Source organism: Vulpes vulpes, chromosome 5 (assembly GCF_048418805.1).
Source record: "Vulpes vulpes isolate BD-2025 chromosome 5, VulVul3, whole genome shotgun sequence".
Classification (NCBI taxonomy): domain Eukaryota; kingdom Metazoa; phylum Chordata; class Mammalia; order Carnivora; family Canidae; genus Vulpes; species Vulpes vulpes.
Window position 1 is genome coordinate 61,455,001 of NC_132784.1, and position 20,788 is coordinate 61,475,788.

At 43.8% G+C, this 20,788-nt stretch overlaps 2 protein-coding genes across 8 annotated transcripts in view; both read left to right on the top strand.

Moving 5' to 3' along the window:
* The window catches only part of TMEM138 (transmembrane protein 138), a 26,701-nt gene extending 9,200 nt beyond the window's left edge, over positions 1 to 17,501 (top strand). For 4 of the 7 annotated variants that reach the window (XM_072758211.1, XM_072758213.1, XM_025987397.2 and 1 more), the window contains exon 6: positions 11,920 to 12,490. In XM_072758211.1, the coding sequence (XP_072614312.1) occupies positions 11,920 to 12,382 (463 nt within the window). In that variant the 3' untranslated portion in view covers positions 12,383 to 12,490. Of the gene's footprint in view, positions 1 to 11,919; positions 12,491 to 13,297; positions 13,400 to 13,709; positions 13,803 to 16,445; positions 16,648 to 16,930 lie in introns of those variants that run through there. The other 3 variants (XR_012001614.1, XM_072758214.1, XM_025987396.2) reach the window with 3 other exon arrangements.
* Positions 12,490 to 17,501, top strand: TMEM216 (transmembrane protein 216). The gene is made up of 5 exons (XM_025987399.2): positions 12,490 to 12,777; positions 13,298 to 13,399; positions 13,710 to 13,802; positions 16,446 to 16,647; positions 16,931 to 17,501. The coding sequence occupies exons 1-5, from the start codon at positions 12,765 to 12,767 to the stop codon at positions 16,944 to 16,946; spliced, it is 426 nt and encodes a 141-aa protein (XP_025843184.1). The 5' UTR covers positions 12,490 to 12,764; the 3' UTR covers positions 16,947 to 17,501.
* Positions 17,502 to 20,788: the final 3,287 nt, after the last annotated feature.

A 20,788-nucleotide genomic window follows, 5' to 3' on the forward strand; every position in this document is an offset into this window, starting at 1 on the left:
CAGTTTGGCGCCATCTTCAGCCCAGAGTGTGATCCTGGAGACCCGGGATTGAGTCCCACGTCGGGCTCCCTGCATGGAGCCTGCTTCTCCCTCTGCCTGTGTCTCTGCCTCTCTTTCTCTCTGTGTGTGTCTCTCATGAATAAATAAAATCTTTAAAAATAAATAAATAAAAATAAAATAAAAGTTAAGCACCTGCCTTTGGCTCAGGTCATGATCCCAGGGTCTTGAATGGAGCCCCATGTCAGGCTCCCTGCTCAGCAAGGCGCCTGCTTCTCCCTCTCCCTCTCCCTCTCTGCCCACTGCTCTCCCTGCTTGCGCTCTCTTTCTCTGTCAAATAAATAAATAAAATCTTAAAAGATTTATGCGGTTAATCTTCCCACTGCTCCCACTGCTGTATTTCAGCCATTGAGTTCCTTCTCCATCCCCTCCCTGATGATCTACATTTACTTGTATACTTCTTATAAACAATGTAACATTTCAGAAATATTTCTACCAAAAGCAAACAAACATACAGTTTGCCATAATCCCATCCCAGTCATTTCAAATATTTGACAATATGTATATATATTTTATATGCAGCTGTGATTATGGGGAATATGCCATAAAACAGTTTGCTCCTCTCCTACTTAGCGATAGAAATGTGTTTTTAAGATGGAATGTTAAAGTAACTCCTTGGGGACAGTCAGCTTTCAGAGTTCAGAGGAAAGAAAAGTATTTTACAAATGCTTGGAGACTTTATTAGTAGGATAAGGTTGCTTCTGGCTAAGTAGTGCCTCAGTAACTAAAAAAAACCCCATAAAATATAAAAATTATCTTTTTAAAGGGCCTCAGAATTACTGAAGGAAAGAGGACTGGGGGACTTGAAATTCTAAAGTAGAGAGAGTCATAGAGAAGTGAGCTGACAATTTGCAGCAGATTTTTCTCTGGGGGTATTTGCTGATTCTGGGTTTGAGCAAGAAGCTAAAAATCCATGCATTGCCCAGAGAGAGGGTTATAGCCAGGAAAAAGTCTGCTGAGCCAGGTTATCTGATAACACTGGAGAAACAACTGAGGGCTGGAGGAGCTTAAAACACAAAACAATCATCTCAAGATATTTACCAAGTCTTAGGGCCAGAGGCTATCAAAAGCTAAGCCTCAAAGCTCTGAAAAGCAGAATAGAATTTTTGGTAGATATATGGTACTGATAATTAGAATTCAGGACCCGCCAGTGGGAGGGAACTGTGAACAGATAAAAAGCTCAGGACTCCTTACTAGGAACAAGATGAAACAGGTAAGCTGACACTTATCATAATTGCCGTAGCCTCAAACCATTTAGTTCCCAAGTGAGTTGACACTATATTTTTATACATAATTTCTGGATCTAAAAATTACTGGCAGTCAGGAGATAGGCCCATATTATTTTTATTTTTTTATTTTATTTTTTTAAAGATTTTATTTATTCATTCACGAGAGACAGAGAGAGAGAGGCAGAGACACAGGCAGAGGGAGAAGGAGACTCCAAGCAGGGAGCCTGACATGGGACTGATCCTGGGTCTCCAGGATCACTCCCTGGGCCAAAGGCAGGCGCCAAACCTCTGAACCACCCAGGGATCCCAGGCCCATATTATTTAAAACCAGAGTAAAAGAATAGAGAAGGGTGACCCAAATACTGAAGAAAGCAGACAAGGAGTTTATGATTGAGGGTTGTGCTCTCTTTCTTTCTCTCTCAAGTAAATAAAATCCTTTTTTTTCCTTTTAAAGATTTTATTTATTTGAGAGAGCCCAAATAGAGCAGCAGGCAGAGGGAGAAGGAGAAGCACTGAGCAGGGAGCCTGACACAGGGCTGATTCCAGGATCCTGAGATCATGACCTGAGCCAAAGGCTGACACTTAACCAACTGTGCCACCCAGGTGCCCCTAAATAAAATCTTTAAAACTAACAGGGCAGCCCCAGTGGCTCAGCAGTTTAGCGCCGCCTTAGCCCGGGGTGTGATCCTAGAGACCCAGGATCAAGTCCCACGACAGGCTCCCTACATGGAGCCTGCTTCTCCCTCTGCCTGTGTCTCTGCCTCTCTCCCTGCAGGGAGCCTGATAAGGGACCCGATCCCAGGACCTTGGAATCATGACCTGAGCCAAAGGCAGATGCTCAAACACTGAGCCACCCAGGTGCCCTATACTCAGGGACTTCTAATAATGGCTGAGATCCTGTTGGAATGAGGAACAGAGCAGAAAAAGCATTTAGGAAAACAATAGTCAAAAATCTCCCTAATTTGATGAAAGAGAGATTTATAGATTTAAGATACTTCACAAACCTAGAGAAACACAGAAAGGCCATCATCACTAGGATATCCTGGTCAAATCATTGAAAGCTAAAGATGAAAAGCAAATCTTGAAAACATCAAGAGCAGACAACATACCTCATATAGAGGAATAACAATTGATGGTTTGCTTCTCACTAGAATTTGGAAGCCAGGAGAGAATGTAACAACATCTCTAAGATACTAAAATGAAAAAAAAGGTCAAGTCAGAATTCAGCATTCACCAAAAATATACTTCCAAGAATGAAGTTGAAATAGATATTTTCAGATAAAAGAGAATTAGCTGTCAACAATTCTGCACTATAAGAAATGCTAAAGGAGTTATTTGGCTTGAAGGAAACGACAGATGGGAATTCAGATTCTCAGAAAGGAATAGAGCACCTCAGAAATAGTAGCCAGTTAAAGACTTTCTTTTTGTCTTTTTTCCTGTTAATTTCTTTATAATATATATGAATTTAGAATGCAGTTTTTTTCCTAGTATACAAAATATTGATCAGTATATGGTAAATATACTGGGCCATAAAGCAATTCTCAATTTAAAAGAGTATGCTCTTTGACAATAATGGGGCTGAGCTAGAAATCAGTAACAATAAGATAGCTAGGTGGTTCAATCTAGGTCCAATCAGGAGACAAGCTATACAATCATTTAAACATAAAAAGGGTATTACTATAAAGAATTATTAAATTATGGCAAAAGAATAACTACAAAGATGTAAAGAGAATTCTAAAAGGGGCCTGAGGACTGAGGGAGAGTACTCAAGAAAGGACAAACTTGGCAAGGTCCCCCAACCCCAAGGCGGGGGTTCAGACCTCACTGCAGCCCACTGGATGATAGACAGGTTCACTGGCTTAGCTAGGCCGGAGCTGCTTCACAGTTGTCAGGCAAGACACAACCCTCTAAACACAGGTAAGCTGAGGCTGGTGAGTAGGTGCAGGGAATGTAAGGATACCATCTGCAGGCACCAGGCCCAGAGCATACAGTATCCACATTGGAAAGATTGCAGGAAACAACCTTCAGGCCACAGGTGAGCCAAGGCTGTTGGGAAGGTGACCAAAATAGAGGAGTGTCCTGTGATGAGGCCTGGCGTCCAAGACCTCCACACAGGGCATGGAGGGCCATGGGAATTAACCCTCCAGGGAGAAGAGCCAAAGTTGGTGAACAGATGTAGGAGAGCAAGTTGGGGCACTGCTGTGGGTATGTGGTGTCCATGCCTAGAGGGGTCTGGGAAAAATGATGGTCCAGGGCAAAGGTAAAAAAGGCTGAGGGTACAGATGCAGAGAGTTAGGGGGTTGCTCCAGGTGCAAGGCCTGGAGCATGCAGTATCCTTTTCAGGAAGGTCACAGCAAAGTAGTTATTGGGGCTGGACCAGGTCTGCCAGGTTGCTGAGGGAGTGCCTGCTCCTGGTGTGTAGCTGGAACAGAGCACCACCTGATGGCCCCTGATGGCCCTGTGCACCTGCACTGCTGAGAGACCATGGCACTGGAGCATGGAAAAACAAACCAGAGTTCACTGGAGCCAAGAAGACACAAATCCTTTCCTTCCCTGAGTGTCCCTCCACTGCCCTCTACTGACAAAGCTAACATCATGCTCACTGTAAGGAAGGAATGCTGAGTCCAGTCCATTATCAAAGAATAGGTACTAAAGGGTGGACCTGGAGCCAAGGCAAAAAATAGGTAACAAAATCCATCTTTTTGACTACTCAGATTCCATATGCCCTTCGATACATATTTGAATCTCCCTATCAGTTACATTCCTACCAATAAGATATATCTATCCTTAAAAGTGATGTTCTCACCTTTCTCACAAATGAGAAGACACTGTCCCAATAGTCACTGTATCCAGTACTGACTGTAGTAATTACTCCACAATTTTAGTCATAGTTCCACTAAATATTCTATTATCTAAAGATTAAATTATAAAGTTGACCTCCTACAATTTGTACATTAAAAGGGAAGTAAAGGGATCCCTGGGTGGTGCAGCGGTTTAGCGCCTGCCTTTGGCCCAGGGCGCGATCCTGGAGACTCGGGATCGAATCCCACGTCGGGCTCCCGGTGCATGGAGCCTGCTTCTCCCTCTGCCTGTGTCTCTGCCTCTCTCTCTCTCTCTCTCTATGTGTGACTATCATAAATAATAACAAAAAAATAAAAAATAAAAAAATAAAAGGGAAGTAAAAAGGAGAAAACAGTGTGTACAAATAAACACAAAAATAAAAGAAAAACATGCAAAGCTATTGTAGTCTTCATTTTTCTAGTTGGTCATTTTTGTAGCTAGTCCAAGGTCATAGTTGGGATCCATGGCTTTCTTCTTCAACTACCTATTCCATATTTCCCTTGTCTTCAGCTGAGCTTCTGCTGCTCTGGGCTCTTTACCTGGTAGAGGGACCCAAAGTCTCATTCTAAAAGATCTTGGTCCTTAATTGCCCTGCTTTTTGGGTAGCATGGATGCACTCAGAGGTGCCCCAGAGAATCCTCTGGGTTCCAGACAAAGTCTTCCTAGCCTCCATTGTATAGCAGCAGTAGAAATTTCCCTTGAGAATCAGCATCAATTACTCCAGCCAATAGATTGGACCCCCTCCCTTTTCTTCACCCAGTGGTTTATGTGTGGGGCATAAGGAGCCCCATATGGCCAAGTGGCAATCCTATCTTGTAATTCAGTGGTGCCATTGTTATATCCCTTTGTGGAACATTCCTCACTTGAGAACTAAGATTTCCAAATCAGCAGGCTCAGATTTTTCAGGGTAAGAGGCAAAAACTCTGTGGATTGGTACAGTGTAATAAGATGAGTCATTCCTACTCCCACCTCTTGGTACCTGGATCAATTGTATGCTGGCCAGGGGGATGAAGCACCATATAGTGGTCTCTGATTCAAAGATGTACTTTATTCTGTAAATCAGCCATCATTCTTTCATGGATTGTCTCCCACCTGGTGCTATAACTGAGTCTTCAGGAAGCTCTTCCACTTTTTAGTGAAGCCCCCTGGTTCCAGGTGATGAAATATGTGTGGGAAGTTCTGTTAAGTCCATGGGCATAAGCCCATTGCCACACTTCCTTTGCTGTGAAATGAGTATCTTGATCAGATTCAATTTTGTAGAGTACGTGGTGAATGTACATGGTGTTTCTTTTGGGAGGGCCCTGGGAAATGACACTCCAGAGCGTGGGTGGGCCAAGGGTATGCAGAAGTGGGTATGCAGAAGAGTTGGGGCACTACTGCAGGGGTAAGATCTGGAGCCTCTGGTGTCCATATCAGGAAACCTCTGGGAAACACCCTCTGGGATGCAGCAAGCTGAGCTGGTGGGCAGGAGTACAGAGGGAGCTGGATGCTTTGCAGGTGGTGAGGCTTTGGCAAGTTTGTCGCCAAACCTGGGCTGGAGCTAGAGGATTGCTGCAGGACCCTCCACTCTTGGCACACAGCTAGGGCAGAGCACCACTGGATGTCCCCCCACATACACATCTCTGACAGACTGCGCAGCAAGAGCAGATGCATACTGGAACCAGGAAAGCCCTTCTTCCTGCAGTATCCTTCTAGTATCATCTTATCATCATGCTCACTGCAAGGGAGAAATTCTTAGAGTCTAGTCTGCTACCCCAGAATAGGTGCTGAAAGGTGAATCTGGAGCTGAGGGGCAGTATATTGATAGTTGCCACACTGGGAAAACACTAAATATTTAGCAGTTAAATAATACACTTGTAAAGAATCCATGGATCAAAGAAGAATTCATAAGGGAAATTAGAAAGTACTTTGAATAATAATGAAAAGAAAACATTAAAATGCCTACAATGCAGCTTTTATTAGAAAACAATTTTTTTTTTTAAGATTTATTTATTGGGACACCTGGGTGGCTCAGTGGTTGAGCGTCTGCCTTTGGCTCAGGGCATCATCCCAGGGTCCGGAATCAAGTCCCACATCAGGATTCCTGCATAGAGCCTGCTTCTCTCTCTGTCTATGTCTCTGCCTCTCTCTCTGTCTTTCATGAATAAATAAATAAATAAAATATTTTTAAAAAATGAAAGAGGGAATGTTCCTATAGATCTTATGCATATTAAAAGGATCAGAAGGTTATCGATAGTCAATTTTATGCCAATAAATTTGATAAGTGTTATGAAATGAACAAATTCATCAAAAGACACAAATCACCAAAACTGGCTCAAGAAAAAAAGAGAAATTGAATTCATAATGAAAAGCCTTCCCATTAAAGAAAACTTCAGGTACAGATGACTTAATTGATGAATTCTATCAAACATTTGGAGAAGAAATAATAATCCTACATAAACTCTTTCAGAAAATAGAAAAAGAGAAGCATTTCCCAATTCCGATCATTTTATGACACCCTGATATCAAGATTGACAAATATTTCACATGGAAACAAAACTATAGATTAATATCCCTCAAGAACATAGATGCAAACCGTTTTCAAATTCTAGCAAATTGAATCCAGCAATGTAAAAAGAATAACAACATATCATGACCAAGTGGAATTTATCATGGAATGTAAAGTTGGTCTCACATTTAAAAATCAATACGTGAAATTCACCAAATCAATAGAATAAAGGAGGAAAGGCATTTGATCATTAAATAGATGTAGCTGTGATGAAATTCACACCCATTCACGATGAAAATTCTCCATAAACTAAGAAGAGAAATTTCCTTAGCTGGTAGAAGCCATCTCTGAAATACCACACTCAATGGTGGAAGACTGAATGTTTTCTAGAATTGGGGAAAAGGCACAGATAATCTGCTCACACTACTTCTATTCAATATTGTACTAGCTGGCCCAGAGCAGTAGGAGAAGGAAAAAGAAAAAAGGCTTGTTTTTTTGAAAGTAAGCTCTAGGCCCAATGTGGGGCTTGAACTCATGACCCAGAGATCAAGAGTCACATGCTCTACCATCTGAGCCAGGCAGACACTCCAAAAGGTATGCATATTGAAAAAAAAAAAAAGAAGTAAAACTGTCCTTAATTGAAAATGATCCCCATGAAAGATGCCTGAGTGGCTCAGTGGTTGAACGGCTCAAGGCGTGGTCCCAGGGTCCTGGGATTGAGTCCCACATTGGGCTTCCCACAGGGAACCTGCTTCTTCCTCTGCCTATGTCTCTGCCTCTCTCTTTCTCATGAATAAATAAAAGCTTAAAAAAAAAGAAAAGAAAGAAAATGATCACCATGAACATAAAAAATCCTAAAGGATCAACAAAAAGTCAGTACAATTATACGTTAGTTTGATTTAGCAGGACATTGGATTACAAGATCCAGCCATATTAGCATGTAGAGGGGAATTTATAACCTTAAAACAAATATTAGAGAAGAAAGACTGAAAAGGTAAGTTTTAGGTTTCCATCTCAAAAAGAACACCAAGTAAAACCTGAAGAAACTAGGACGAAGGAAATGAGGACGAGCAGAAATCTATGAGAAAACAAATATAGAGTGAAGAAAAACCAGAAGTTGTTTAAGAAAGATTACTAAAATTGATAAACACCTATCAAAAATAATCGATAAAGGGGCGTCTGGGTGGCTTGCTTGGTTAAGTGTCCAATCCTTGATTTCGGCTCAGATCCTGATCTTGGGGTTGTGAGATTGAGCCCTGTGCTGGGCTCCATACTCAGCTGGGATTCTGCTTGTCCCTCTCCCTCTGCTCTTTTCTCTCTCTTTCTGATAAACAAAAAAAAATTTTTTTTAAGATTTTATTTATTTATTTATTTATTATTTTTAATTAAACATTTTTTTTTTTATTTATGATAGTCACACAGAGAGAGAGAGAGGCAGAGACACAGGCAGAGGGAGAAGCAGGCTCCATGCACTGGGAGCCCGACGTGGGACTCGATCCCGAGTCTCCAGGATCACGCCCTGGGCCAAAGGCAGGCGCCAAACCACTGCGCCACCTAGGGATCCCAAGATTATATTTATTTATTCATGAGAGACACACAGAGATAGAGGCAGAGACACAAGCAGAGAGAGAAGCAGGCTCCATGCAGGGAGCCCGACGTGGGACTGATCCCGGGTCTCCAGGATCACACCCTGGGCTGAAGTCAGTGCTAAACTGCTGAGCCACCCGGGCTGCCTTTTTTTTTTTTTTTTTTAAGAACAAACAAAATCTTTTTTTTTTTTTTTTAAGATTTTTTATTTATTTATTCATAGAGACACAGAGAGAGAATGAGAGGCAGAGACAGAGGGAGAAGCAGGCTCCATGCAGAGAGCCTGACGTGGGACTTGATCCAGGGTCTCCAGGATCACGCCTTGAGCTGCAGGCGGCGCTAAACTGCTGCGCCACCAGGGCTGCCCAAGAAAAAACAAAATCTTAAAAAAATAATCAAGAAAAAAGTCAGGAAGAAAAAGGGGCTATCACTATATATCCTGTAGGCATTAAAAAACATGAGGCTGTTATGAGAAACTTCTCATCAACACACTTGAAAATGTATAAAAATGGGAAGATGTTTTAAAAACACAAATTTTTCCAAACATTACTCAGAAAATAGAAAATCTGAATCTGAAAGCAAGTATACATTAAAGAAATTTGGTTATGATAAAATCTCCTACAAAGAAAATCCAGGTTTAGGTGGCTTCATCAGTGAATCCTTCTTCTAAAGAAATAAAGTATTTTACACAATTTCCTTCATGTAACAAAAAGAAGAAATATTTCTCACTTCATTTCAGGTGCCCAACTTAACCTTAATGCCTAACTTGACAAGGTCCTTACAGGAAAGTAAAATTACAAACCAATCTCTCTCATAATGTATGTAAAAACCTGAACAAAATATTAGCAAATGAAATTCAATGATATATAAAAAGTGTACTATAGCTACTAAACATCCCCAAGACCACCTCCAGACTCACTGATTTGCTAGGAGAACTCACAGGACTCAGCATACTTTGGCTATGATTTATTATAATGAAATGATACAAAGCTAAAGTCAGTAAAAAGAAAATGTGAAGTCTAGAAGAGCAAGTTTCCAAGAATCCTCTCCCAGTGGAATTACATTAAGATTTGCCTAATGTCTCTAGCAATAAGTTGTGATAACATGTATGAAATGTTGTCTACCAGGTAAGAGACTTGGGTGTCCAAGGATTTTATTGGAGGATAGCTACATAAGCAACCTCTATTTAGCATGTACTTACCAAAATTTGACTCCCAGAAGGAAGCAGGTGTTCAGCATAAACCACATAGTTTGTACAAACAGTTTAGGCACAGTGAGCCACTTTGGATAGGTGGAAACACTTCTGAAACCAAAGTTCCAGACATCAGCCAAAGGCCAATCTTGCAAGTAGGACTTCCTAAGGATAGTAGTCTCGGGCCTGCGATGTCAACTCTTTTCTGCATAATATCACAAGCAAATGAGTTTCTTCCCAGGAATGCAAGCTTAATTATACCCTTGAAAATCCATGTAATTCATCCCATTCGCAGAATAAAGTGGAGAATCATAGGATCATCTCAAGGGCTGCAGAGAAAGTATTCAATAAAATGTATCATTAACATTTCAGCAAACTAGGAAGAGAAGGGACTCTCTTAAACTGATAGAGTATCTGCAAAAAAAAAAAAAAAAAGGCCTTATTTAACATATTGATGGTGAAATCTTTTTGAGAACTTTTAAGATTTCTTAGCAACTTTCAAATTTGCAATACAATATTATTGACTATAGGTCATCATGAGGTACATTATTACATCCCCATGACTTATTTGTTTTATAACTGAAAGTTTGTACCTCTTGATGCCTTTACCCATTTTGTCCTCCACACACCCTTCCACCCTCCCCTCAGGCAGTCATCAAATTATTCTCTAGGAGTTGAGTTTTGTTTTAGATTCCACATGTAAGTGGAATCATATGGTAATTGTCTTTCTCTGTCCTATTTCCATTTGGCGTAAAACCATCAAGGTCTATCCATGTTGTTGTAAATGGCAAGATCTCATTTTTATTATGGCCAAGTAATACGCCATTGAATATATACAGCATATCTTCTTTTCTCCACTCATTGGGAGATGTCCATTGATGGACACTTAGTTTGTCCCCATATCTTAGCTATTATTATGAATAATGTGGCAGTGAACACAGCGATGCATCTATCTTTTCAAATTAGGGTTTTGTTTTCTTGGGATGAATACTCAGTAGTGGAGTTACTGGGTCATGTAGCATTTCTGTTTTTAATTTTTTGAGGAACCTTCATGTTTTCCAGAGTGACTGCATTAAGACACATTCCCACCAACAGTGCACAAGGGTTCCTGTTCCTCTACATCCTTGCCAATATTTGTTATTCTCATTCTTTTGATAATAGCCATTCTGACAAATGTGTGGTGATATCTCACTGTGATTTTTTTTTCACTGTGATTTTGATGTGCATTTACCTCATGAGTGATGTTAAGCATCTTTTCATTTTTCTATTGGCTATCTCTATGTCTTCTTTGGAAAAATGTCTATTCATGTCTTCTGCCCATTTATTAATTGGATTGTTTTGTTTTGTTATTGAGCTGCATAAGTTCTTTATATATTTTGGTTTTTTTTAATTTTTATTTATTTATGATAGTCACACACACAGAGAGAGAGAGGCAGAGACATAGGCAGAGGGAGAAGTAGGCTCCATGCACCGGGAGCCCGACGTGGGATTCGATCCCAGGTCTCCAGGATCGCACCCTGGGCCAAAGGCAGGCGTCAAACCACTGCACCACCCAGGGATCCCAGTTCTTTATATATTTTGGATATTAACCTCTTATCTTATATATGACTACACTGTAGGGATGCCTGGGTGGCTCAGTGGTTTAGCGCCGCCTTCAGGCCAGAGCATGATCCTGGAGACCCAGGATCGAGTTCCACATCAGGCTCCCTGCATGATGGAGCCTGCTTCTCCCTCTGCCTATGTCTCTGCCTCTCTCTGTCACTCATGAATAAATAATTTTTTTTAAAAAAAGACTACACCATAATTGCTCCTGCCCCCGGGGACCCTGGCTTATTAGCTGCTTGCTTTAAAAGGTGCTGAGCCCTTACCCTGGGGTTCTCAAATGTGGCATCATCCATTGTGTGCACCACTATCTGGGCTCATTGTCACTCATAGGACTTGGGTGCAGGAGAACCAGGCTGCTGTCCTGCCATTCCTGCTGTTTGCTGTGCCAGGAGCAATTCGGTCTTACCATCTACTTTGAGTTGTGGCAAGTTTACTCCTAGCCATCCTTTATGAAAAGGGTGAGCAGGGCCAGATGGTAGTTTTCAAGGCTAGATAGAAGCCACGTTGTTTCTGTTGGTGACTATTGAGCCTAACCAATAGCATGACAGAAGCTGTATGCAACATGTAAATGAGTGGGTGTAGCTGTGTTCCCCCTAAGGAACTTTAAGTACAAGACAGAGCAGCTGACCCATCTTCCTTTTAGAGATGGACCATTTGAGGCTCAAAGTCGTAACTTGCCTAATGTCTCTTATTCCACGGGTAGTGGAGGTCCGTAAGTGGAGGTAAGGAGGGCTGTTTGCCACCAGACCCCTTTCCACCTTTCCCCACCTTACTGTGTTTTGCTCACTGCTACTGAAGAAAATCTGCTTGCAAGTTCTGCCAATGATGGGAGGCACAGGGGGAGCTAGGAAGGCGCAGAGGAGAGGGGAGGGAAACCAGGTGGTTTCTCGGCTTCTCAGACTGTGGCCGCCTGGGGGTAGGACTTCTCCATCCCTGTCTCCAGGTGCCTGGAATCGCTTCTGCTCCTCACCTTTTATGCCTAGAAGAAAAAAGCTGCCCCACCTCCATCCCAGCTGGCGAGGAGCACAGCGCTGTCCTTGTTTGACCTCTCTTCAAACGACCGACCGGCTGCCTGCCCCGCCGGGCCCCTCCGCGGATCGACAGCCAACCTGGCCTGGGTCCCCTGGAAACCCTTTTCCTGACACCTGCCCTGCGGGTAGTGAACCCCGCTTCTACTGCTCCAGACGGTTTCCAGGCTTCCTTGGAAACCTCAGCTCCCAGCCGCGGGTAGGGCCCTCTCGGCGCGCGTCCCCTCCTCCCGCACCGGCCCCGTCACGTGGTGATCACGTCCCCTGTTGGCGCCCCCCGTGCCCCGCGGAGGGAGCGCGGGTTCTGGCTCGCTTTGCTGTCGGCCAGCACGGAGGACCGCTCCTCATGTGCTGAGCACGGTCGCGCAGACCATTTCTCACTCGTGGGGCTACGGCCTGTTTACTACTCCTGCGGCCAGACCGCCACAACTGACCGCTTCTACCAATGTACCGTCACTCGGGTTGGGGGAATCGAGAACCGCCCCTGCCCGAGCCACGCGGGCTACCGCCTCGCGCGCCGGGACTGGCCCCAATCACCGCGAGGCCCGCGTACGCCCAGTCCCCTCCCCGCGCAGGCGCGGCAGGCCTGGAGGCGGCCCCGGACCGTGCGAACCATAGAGTGCCGCGGGCGGGCAGAGGGGCCAGAAGCGGGGGGCGCTCCATCCCCCGCTTCCGGCCGGGCCTCGCTGCTCTGGGAACGGCTGTGGCCGCGCACGCAGTTTCCATGGGGACAGAAGATGGCGTCGCGAGGTGAGATTCTGGAGGTGTGTGTCTCTGGTCCTGTTGCCTTCGGTGCCCCTCTCTCCCCGTTGGAGCTCACCTGAACTCTTCGTTTCCGGGTGTAGGGATGTCGCTCGTCGCTTGTGTAGAGTGGGGCTTCGCAGCCTCACCCATCGAGTGCCTGAGGTCTCGAGCTGCGGGTCTCAGCAACCCCCAAACCCCGGGCTGGGCCTGTTCTAGGCCGGCTCGGTTACGAACCTGCTGTGTGTCGTTGACAGGCCAGTGCTGGCCTCTGCGCGCAGCGACGGGATGAGATCTTAGACTTTCACCCCGAAGCCAAGAGTCGGGTTTGGCGTGATTCCGGGGAAAGAAGCGGATTAAGGAGGCCCCCGACACGCACACACCCTCATTATCAGCGATAAGAAGTACCCCCAAGAGGCCCTTCCCTACAGCTGCGACCTCGTTTCCTTCAAGTTAGGCACAAAACCATTCGGAGCGCAGAGTGATACGCCGTCTCGCACATCCTTCTCACTTGTGCTCGTCTTTTCAGGTAAACGGCTGTCCTCCACCCCGCTGGAAATCCTGTTCTTTCTGAACGGGTGGTACTATGCTACCTATTTTCTCCTGGAACTCTTCATATTTCTGTATAAAGGTAAGGCCTGGGGCTTGACTAATCTTGTCCCAACATCCCTTCCCCACTTCAGCCCAGCCAGAGCCAACTCCCATCAGGAGCCTTATTTTTCGTCCTTTTCGTTGCTCCTTTTTACTGCTAGTTAGAGAAGTGTTTTCATCATTAACACACACTGAGTTAACATACCCTGCAGCAGGCTAACAGATCCTGTCCACATCTCACTAACTAGTTCATGGAAAGCTGATAAGACTCATGCCCTCTTTATTCCCAAGTGTGGGGGAGTTCTTGTGGGTGCTCTTATGTTTGCAAACTCTGGCTTTTGTGTCGGCAGCTCTCCTCCTACCATATCCAACAGCCAATCTAGTACTGGATGTGGTGATGCTTCTCCTTTACCTTGGAATTGAAGTAATTCGACTGTTTTTTGGTGAGTGTTGTCCAGAGAATATTTCCATTCCTTCTCAGACAGACTGCTATCTGTAACTTAACAAGAGGTACATAACCTAGTTTCACAATAAGAGATTGGATCTGATGGAATGTCCCATTACTCCCTCTCTGAAGTTTCAAGCTGCTTCATTTTCTGGGTCAGGCTTTACTAGTTTGTTGCTCTGTAGAGACAGAAGTGGGCAGTAGCATGAGTTTTTTTGTTTTGTTTTGTTTTTTTAAGATTTTATTTATTAGAGAGAGAGAGGGAGAGAGAGAGAATGAGCAGGGGGAGGGGCAGAGGGAGAAGCCGACTTCCTGCAAAGAGCCTGACTTGGGATTCAATCCCAGGGCCCCGGGATCATGACCTGAGGTGAAGGCAGATGTTTAACCAACTGAGTCACCTGAGATTTTAGATAGGTTCTTCCTAACTTCCCAAGTGCTATGAGAGCCTGCCTGGTTCCTATTACTAGCTTGCTTAGGAGAATAGATTTGACTATAACTCCATGTTCAGGGCAGTATATGTCAGTCAAGAAAGCACTAAGGTCCCCTCTTCTCTCTGAACAGGATTTCTTTAGGACAAATTTTTTTATCCTCCCAGATCCAGAGTAGATTCCTTATTAGTTAGAAAATATCTCATCCCAGGAAACAATGTTAAAACACAGGCTGAGAAGAAACAGTATTTGCAACATATGTAACAAAGATAGAAGGCTCACAGGAGTAACTAAAGATGACCTAATTTTAAAAATTGGTAAGGGACACTAATAGGGAGTTCACATAAGAATAATTACAGAGAATCATTAATCATGATAAAATGTCCAAACTCATTAATAAAAAGCAAATTGAAACAAGGTAATAATTTCATCCATCAGATTAGAAAGATTTCCAAATACCCAGTATTGTAATGGGTATGGGCACCAGGTCTTTCTATTCCACACTCTTTGGGAATATAAGTTAGAATAATTGTTTTTGCTAAATTTTTGTCATGTAAAATTTGTATTATTTTTAAAAAATATTTATTTATTTGAGAGAGAGGGCATGAGTGGGGTGGAGGGGCAGAGGGAGATGGAAAGAATTTCAAGCAGACTCCTCACCGAGCACAGAGCCTGATGTAGGGCTCAATCCCATGACCCTGAGATCATGACCTGAGCTGAAATCAAGAGTCGTACCCTCAAGTGACTAAGTCACCCAGGCACCCCTAAAATTTGTATTTTTTTCTGAGACATAACAATTACGCATCTAAAACTGGTTGGTAAAGAAACAAACACTTCCATAGATATGCAAAGGTATCTATAGGAGAAAGTTTATGGCCACGTATTTTGTAACAACAAAACATTAGAGGGCTGTGCCTGGCTGGCTCAGTCATGGAGTGTGCAACTCTTGATCTCTGGGTTGTAAGTCCAAGCCCCAAGTTGGTGTAGAGATTACTTAAAAAATATATATATCTTAAAAAAAAATTAGAGGGTGCCTGGGTGGCTCAGACGGTAAAGCATTTGCCTTTGGCTAGGTCATGATCTCAGGGTCCTGAGATTGAGCCTCATTGGGCTCCCTGTTTAGCATGGAGTCTGCGTCTCCCTCTGCCTCTGCCCCTCCCCACCTCATGCTTGTTCACGCTCTTTCAGATAAATAAAATCTTAAAAAAAAAAAAATCGGAAACAACTTAAACATCTGGCAATAGGGGATTAGTTAAAATATGGACTTGCTTCCGTGAAATTGTTCATGGCCATTAAAAAAAGAATAAGGTAGTTATATGTGAAAAGATACATTAAATGGGAAAAAAAACAAGTTGAAAATAGTATGTAGAGTGTGATTCTATTTTTATTTTTTAATTCTATTTTTGTAATAATAAAGAGTAATATGTAAGTATGCAGACATAAAAAAACCTGGAACAGTATGCATCATTCTATAATAATGGTTATCTCCGGTGGGGAGCCATGGGGTCTTTTAGTTTCTATATTTCCTAAAATTATTTTCTGTATTTATGTTAGTTGATTCTTTTTTTTTTTTTTTAAAGATTTAATTTATTTATTCATGAGAGACACACAGAGAGAGGCAGAGACACAGGCAGAGGGAGAAGCAGGCTCCATGCAGGGAGCTCGATGTGGGACTTGATCCCGGGTCTCCAGGATCAGGCAGTACTAAACCACTTCACCACCGGGGCTGCCCTAGTTGAAAGATGCTCAATGATTATATATTGTAATTAAAAATATATATATAGGGATGGCTGGGTGGCTCAGCGGTTGAGCGTCTGCCTTCAGCTCAGTGTGTGATCCCAGGTTCTGGGATCGAGTCCCACACTGGGCTCCCTGCGAGGAGCTTGGTTCTCCCTCTGCCTCTCTGTCTCTCTCATGAATAAAAAAAAAAAAAAAAAAAAAAAAAAAAAATTTCCCTGAGTAAAGAAGCTGTTGTCCCTTGAGTGGGAGCCAGACTTGAAGCAGGACCTTTGGAGTGAATGACTCCGTCCTGTGACACCTCCAAAGCCCTTCATTTTTAGCACGCTAGGACCCTCTTTATAAATCTGCCCATCCCCATTCAGGATAATTTTTCTCTGCCTTGCCAGTCCATCCCATCCCATTCCCTCAACCTTTTCTCTGAGCCCAGGGAAAGCAGGCCACATGGAGGTGACTCCATGGGCTGTATCTGACAGGTACAAAGGGGAACCTCTGCCAGCGAAAGATGCCACTTGGTTTTAGCGTGGCCTTGACCTTCCCATCTGCCATGATGGCCTCCTATTACCTGCTGCTGCAGACCTACGTGCTCCGCCTGGAAGCCATCATGAACAGCATCTTGCTCTTCTTCTGTGGTTCAGAGCTGCTGCTTGAGGTGCTCACCCTGACTGCTTTCTCCAGGTACTGCTGCTGAGGGTTCTTTCCTGTCACCTGAGGGTTGGGTTCCCAGCTCATCCTAGGGAGGGATTCATTGTTCTTCTGAAGCTTGAGGGGTCTGAAGGACTTTCAAGGGGAAAGGGGATGCCTATGGGACTGCTTTTTCTACTCAGGGTAGACGGTTACTTAGGGAAGACATTCTCTTTGTTCTTTGGGGCCAAGAGGCTTGAAATACAGAACAGTTCAGTCCAGCTGCTCTTGTTCACTGGTCTTTTAACATTTTCTTTTTTTTTCTTTCTGCCATCAGTATGGACAGGATATGAAATACAAAAATTTCAGCCAGCAGCCCTTATGGGCTGAGACCACAGATTCTTCTGGTCTTTAGCCACATCAATGAGAACTGGTGGGTCAAGTTGTCCTGGGACAGGTTGCAGCTTTTCCTCAACACAGACATTTGGGCAGCAAACAGCATAAGGCCACTGGGCATCATCTTCTAAACCAGGACCATCAACCTAAGAGACTGTTCTACACTGCAGTGTAGGGAGGGGCAAGGTTGTCCTGTCCTGGCCCTTCTCAGAACCAGTTCTCTGTTGACCTCAAGTTTTCTTTGATCCTCGTGGCCAGAGCATCTTGTGTGGACCAGGGAGGCTCCTTGGGCTTCCAGCAGAACCAGAGCCACATCCTCCCCGTGTATGCTATGCCATACCTGTCACATGGGCAGAGAGCCTCCGGATGCTTTGCTCCCAGGGTGATGCAAAAGCCTCTCATTTCAGTTCTGAGACTGAGCTCCAGAACTTCTTTTAGCGGCTCATAGTGTTATTTTTCTACTCTCATCATGAAACAAACATTATTTTATAATAAATGTATATTTTCCATCATGGGAGTTGAAGCCTTTTCCTTCTGGCACCTATCCCTAGAATTCTATCCACTCCAAGGGAAGGTAGGGACTTTCCTAGCCAGTGGTTTGTTTTCAGGCTGTGCTTAGCAATCCTATGCAGACACGAAGGCAGTGATTTTCTCCTCTCAGCTCTAGCCTAAATTAATCCTTAAAGGCACTGTTAACTTATGTATCTTCTTCAGGCCTGTCATCCAGTAAAAGACTGCTTATATTCTTCACCTCTGCCTCAAAGCCAGCTTTTCTCTCATTCCTCTTACAGATGATAGTCAGCTTTCCAGAGTGAGGCATGAATAATTAGAAAAAGCATATTCAAAACTTGCCAGTATTTTTTTTTGTCATTTATTTTAAAATTTCAAGTTAATGTAAAAGGAACTTTTTTTTAAAACTGGGGAAATGTTGCCCCACATGAGCATATAATTCATTCATTCCCTTCCCCAAGTAACCATCTTTTTTTTTTTTTTTTTTAAAGATTTTATTTATTTATTAGAGAGAGACAGACAGAGGGAGAAGCAGGCTCCATGCAGAGAGCCTGACGTGGGACTCGATCCCAGGTCTCCAGGATCACGCCCTGGGCTGAAGGTGGCACTAAACCACCAAGCCACCGGGGCTGCCCCCCAAGTAACTGTCTTTAAAACTATTTCTCATCTTGGTTGGTAGTGGCTTTTTTTTTCTTTCCCCCCAAAAAGCCACCAGGAGCCATGACAGACTCCACTTTAGAAAACTTTGAGCCATATGGCCCCTCTGCTGTCAGGGGAATCCTAGACTATCTGCTCTTGCTCAAAGTCAAAAGTTAATTGGTCTTTAAGCATTTCCATGCTGGCTTTTAATTCTGCTTATTTCCCGTGATGGAGCTCATTCTCAGCCTATGAAGGTCTCTACTGGCCAAAGCGCTGATAATTTTGGTTTCCACAAATTCTGTGTTCTTGACTCCTGGCTGCTTTTGGGGTCTATCCAAGAACTGTAGTAGACAGCTGTAATCCACTACGAAACAGTAACCAAAAATCCAGTAGGTACTTCCCTGATACTTCAGTCACAAACCTTTTCTGCAGCTCACACTGCTGCTTTCTCTAGCTTTTTTTCTTTTTTTAAGATTTTATTAATTTATTCATGAGAGAGAGAGAGAGAGGCAGAGGGAGAAGCAGGCTCCATGCAGGGAGCCTGACATGGGACTCGATCCCGGGTCCCCAGGATCACACCCCGGGCTGAAGGCGGCACTAAACTGCTGGGCCACTGGGGCTGCCCTCTCTAGCTTATTTTAAAGACGTTGCTAGCATCAAGCTAGACAGGAACTTGTTCTCCATGGCCTCCCCATTTCTTTTAGAGGTTCAGTAGTTAAGGTCACTCTGCTGGCAACACAGATAAATGACTGAAAGGCTCAGTTGGAAGTTTAGAAGTGACCTAAAATTAAAAGGGACCTTAGAAAAGGATCTAATCCCCCACTTTGCAGGCTTAGAGAAAGTAACAGCCAGGTAATCGTACTGATTACCAACAGTTAAATCTAAAAATCTTGTCCTTGGAGTCTCAGTCTAGATCAAGTAAATTCCACTCCTCAGCAGGTACCACTTGAGGATGAAAATGAGTGGTTGGAAACAGGTTTAGAGCAGAAGTCCTCTTGTTGATTTCATGGTTCTCCAGGAGCTTAGTGCCTTGTGCTTCTTGCAGATGGTTTCATGGGTGTTCACTCTTCCTGGTGCTTGCTGGAGCCACCACGTGAAGATAGAGTCAAGCCAGGGTAGAACGTCCTACAACAGAAACTGAGGCAGCAGAGGATGGGAATGAGCATAGTCTTTCAGGGTTAATGTGGTCAGATGCTATCTTCACTGAATGCCAAGGGAAGCCACTTTACAGTCCATCTAGACAGGATCAACATTCTGGAACAGTAGAGAGGACCTAAGTAAAGGAGCAGGCCTTGGTCACACAGGCTGGTAGAGATATTCTAGACCTGCTCAGATATTCACACTCATGGCTAGAACTTCTCTAGAGGCTGAGGTCTGGCCCAGTACAGGAGACACTTAGGACACACAGATTCAGGTTTCTGGCTCTGTACCATGGCAGCAGTGTCTAGGAGACGAATACTTACCCAGTGCCTGGCAGAGTAGACTTAATCCATACCATGATCCTACAAGGCAGAAGATCAACTCAAATGTTAAGTCGACCTGTATCTGAGGGCATTCAGCTTAAAAAGAGTTGGGGTTTGAACTAAGAGTAACACAAAGATCATTCCTTTTGTTACACCATGGTAACTCTTCAATGAAGAATGTGTTTACATGTCTAAACTACCAGTCCTCACAATTTAATTTACATGAAATTCATCTAGAACATAAAAAGTAGATTTCTAGACTTCATGTAGATGTAGATGCAGCCCAAGAATGGGCTTTTCAAAAAGCAAGCACAACATGTAACCGAGATGGTTGGAACCATCAAACTTGCCTTGAGAGCCCACTCTTTATTTCCCACACACTGCGTATGGTCGTAGAGCTTTGGGGGCTTTCTCTCCCTCTGAAGGTTTCTTGCTTTTATGCTGATCTTGCCTTTGTTGGTCCAAGCACACATTATGTATCACCTGGTCTCTGGTTCATCTTCTTATACATGTAAGCTCTTTAGTTACAAGAAGCTTTCTGGAATTCCAAACTCTCCCACAACACTGCTAAACTTTCCCGATGTTTAGACCATAGTCCAATTTCTAAAACCTGCTCACATTTGTTTGCTCAGATTCTTAAAACAATGCCGTGTGGAAGGCAGAACAGCTATGGGTGGGTCTCAGCCCACAGTCCACAGGTGGTGTCCATAGGTGGTGTAAGCGGGGGGGGGGGGGGGGGGGGGGGGGGCAAACATACCTCCTGACTCCAAGCAGAGTCCTCCCACCCAGAACTTGAGAACATCAGAACTGAACTCTAAGGGGAGGACACTTAACTCAGGGAATGAATCTTAGGAATCTTGAAGCGTAAAGGACGACTTGGAATTTTTCCTCCCTTAGTTTAGATGGCTAAGGAAGCAAGCTAACCCACAAGGGGGCACTTGCAAAGATCTGCACCAGAGGCCCCCTAGTGTACCGCAGGCAACCACATACCCGACCGGTGACCTGCGATTCCAGCTCAGAACTTGGGGCTTCAGCACCATCCCATAGCCTCTACATCAGTCCCAGCCCGTGTCCCAGACACCTCAACAAATCTATTCAATGCGGAATCCAAAAAACAGCTCACACCCCATTTATTATTTAAAAATATTTTGTTACAAAAGGAAAAAAATACAATGCAGTATAAAAGA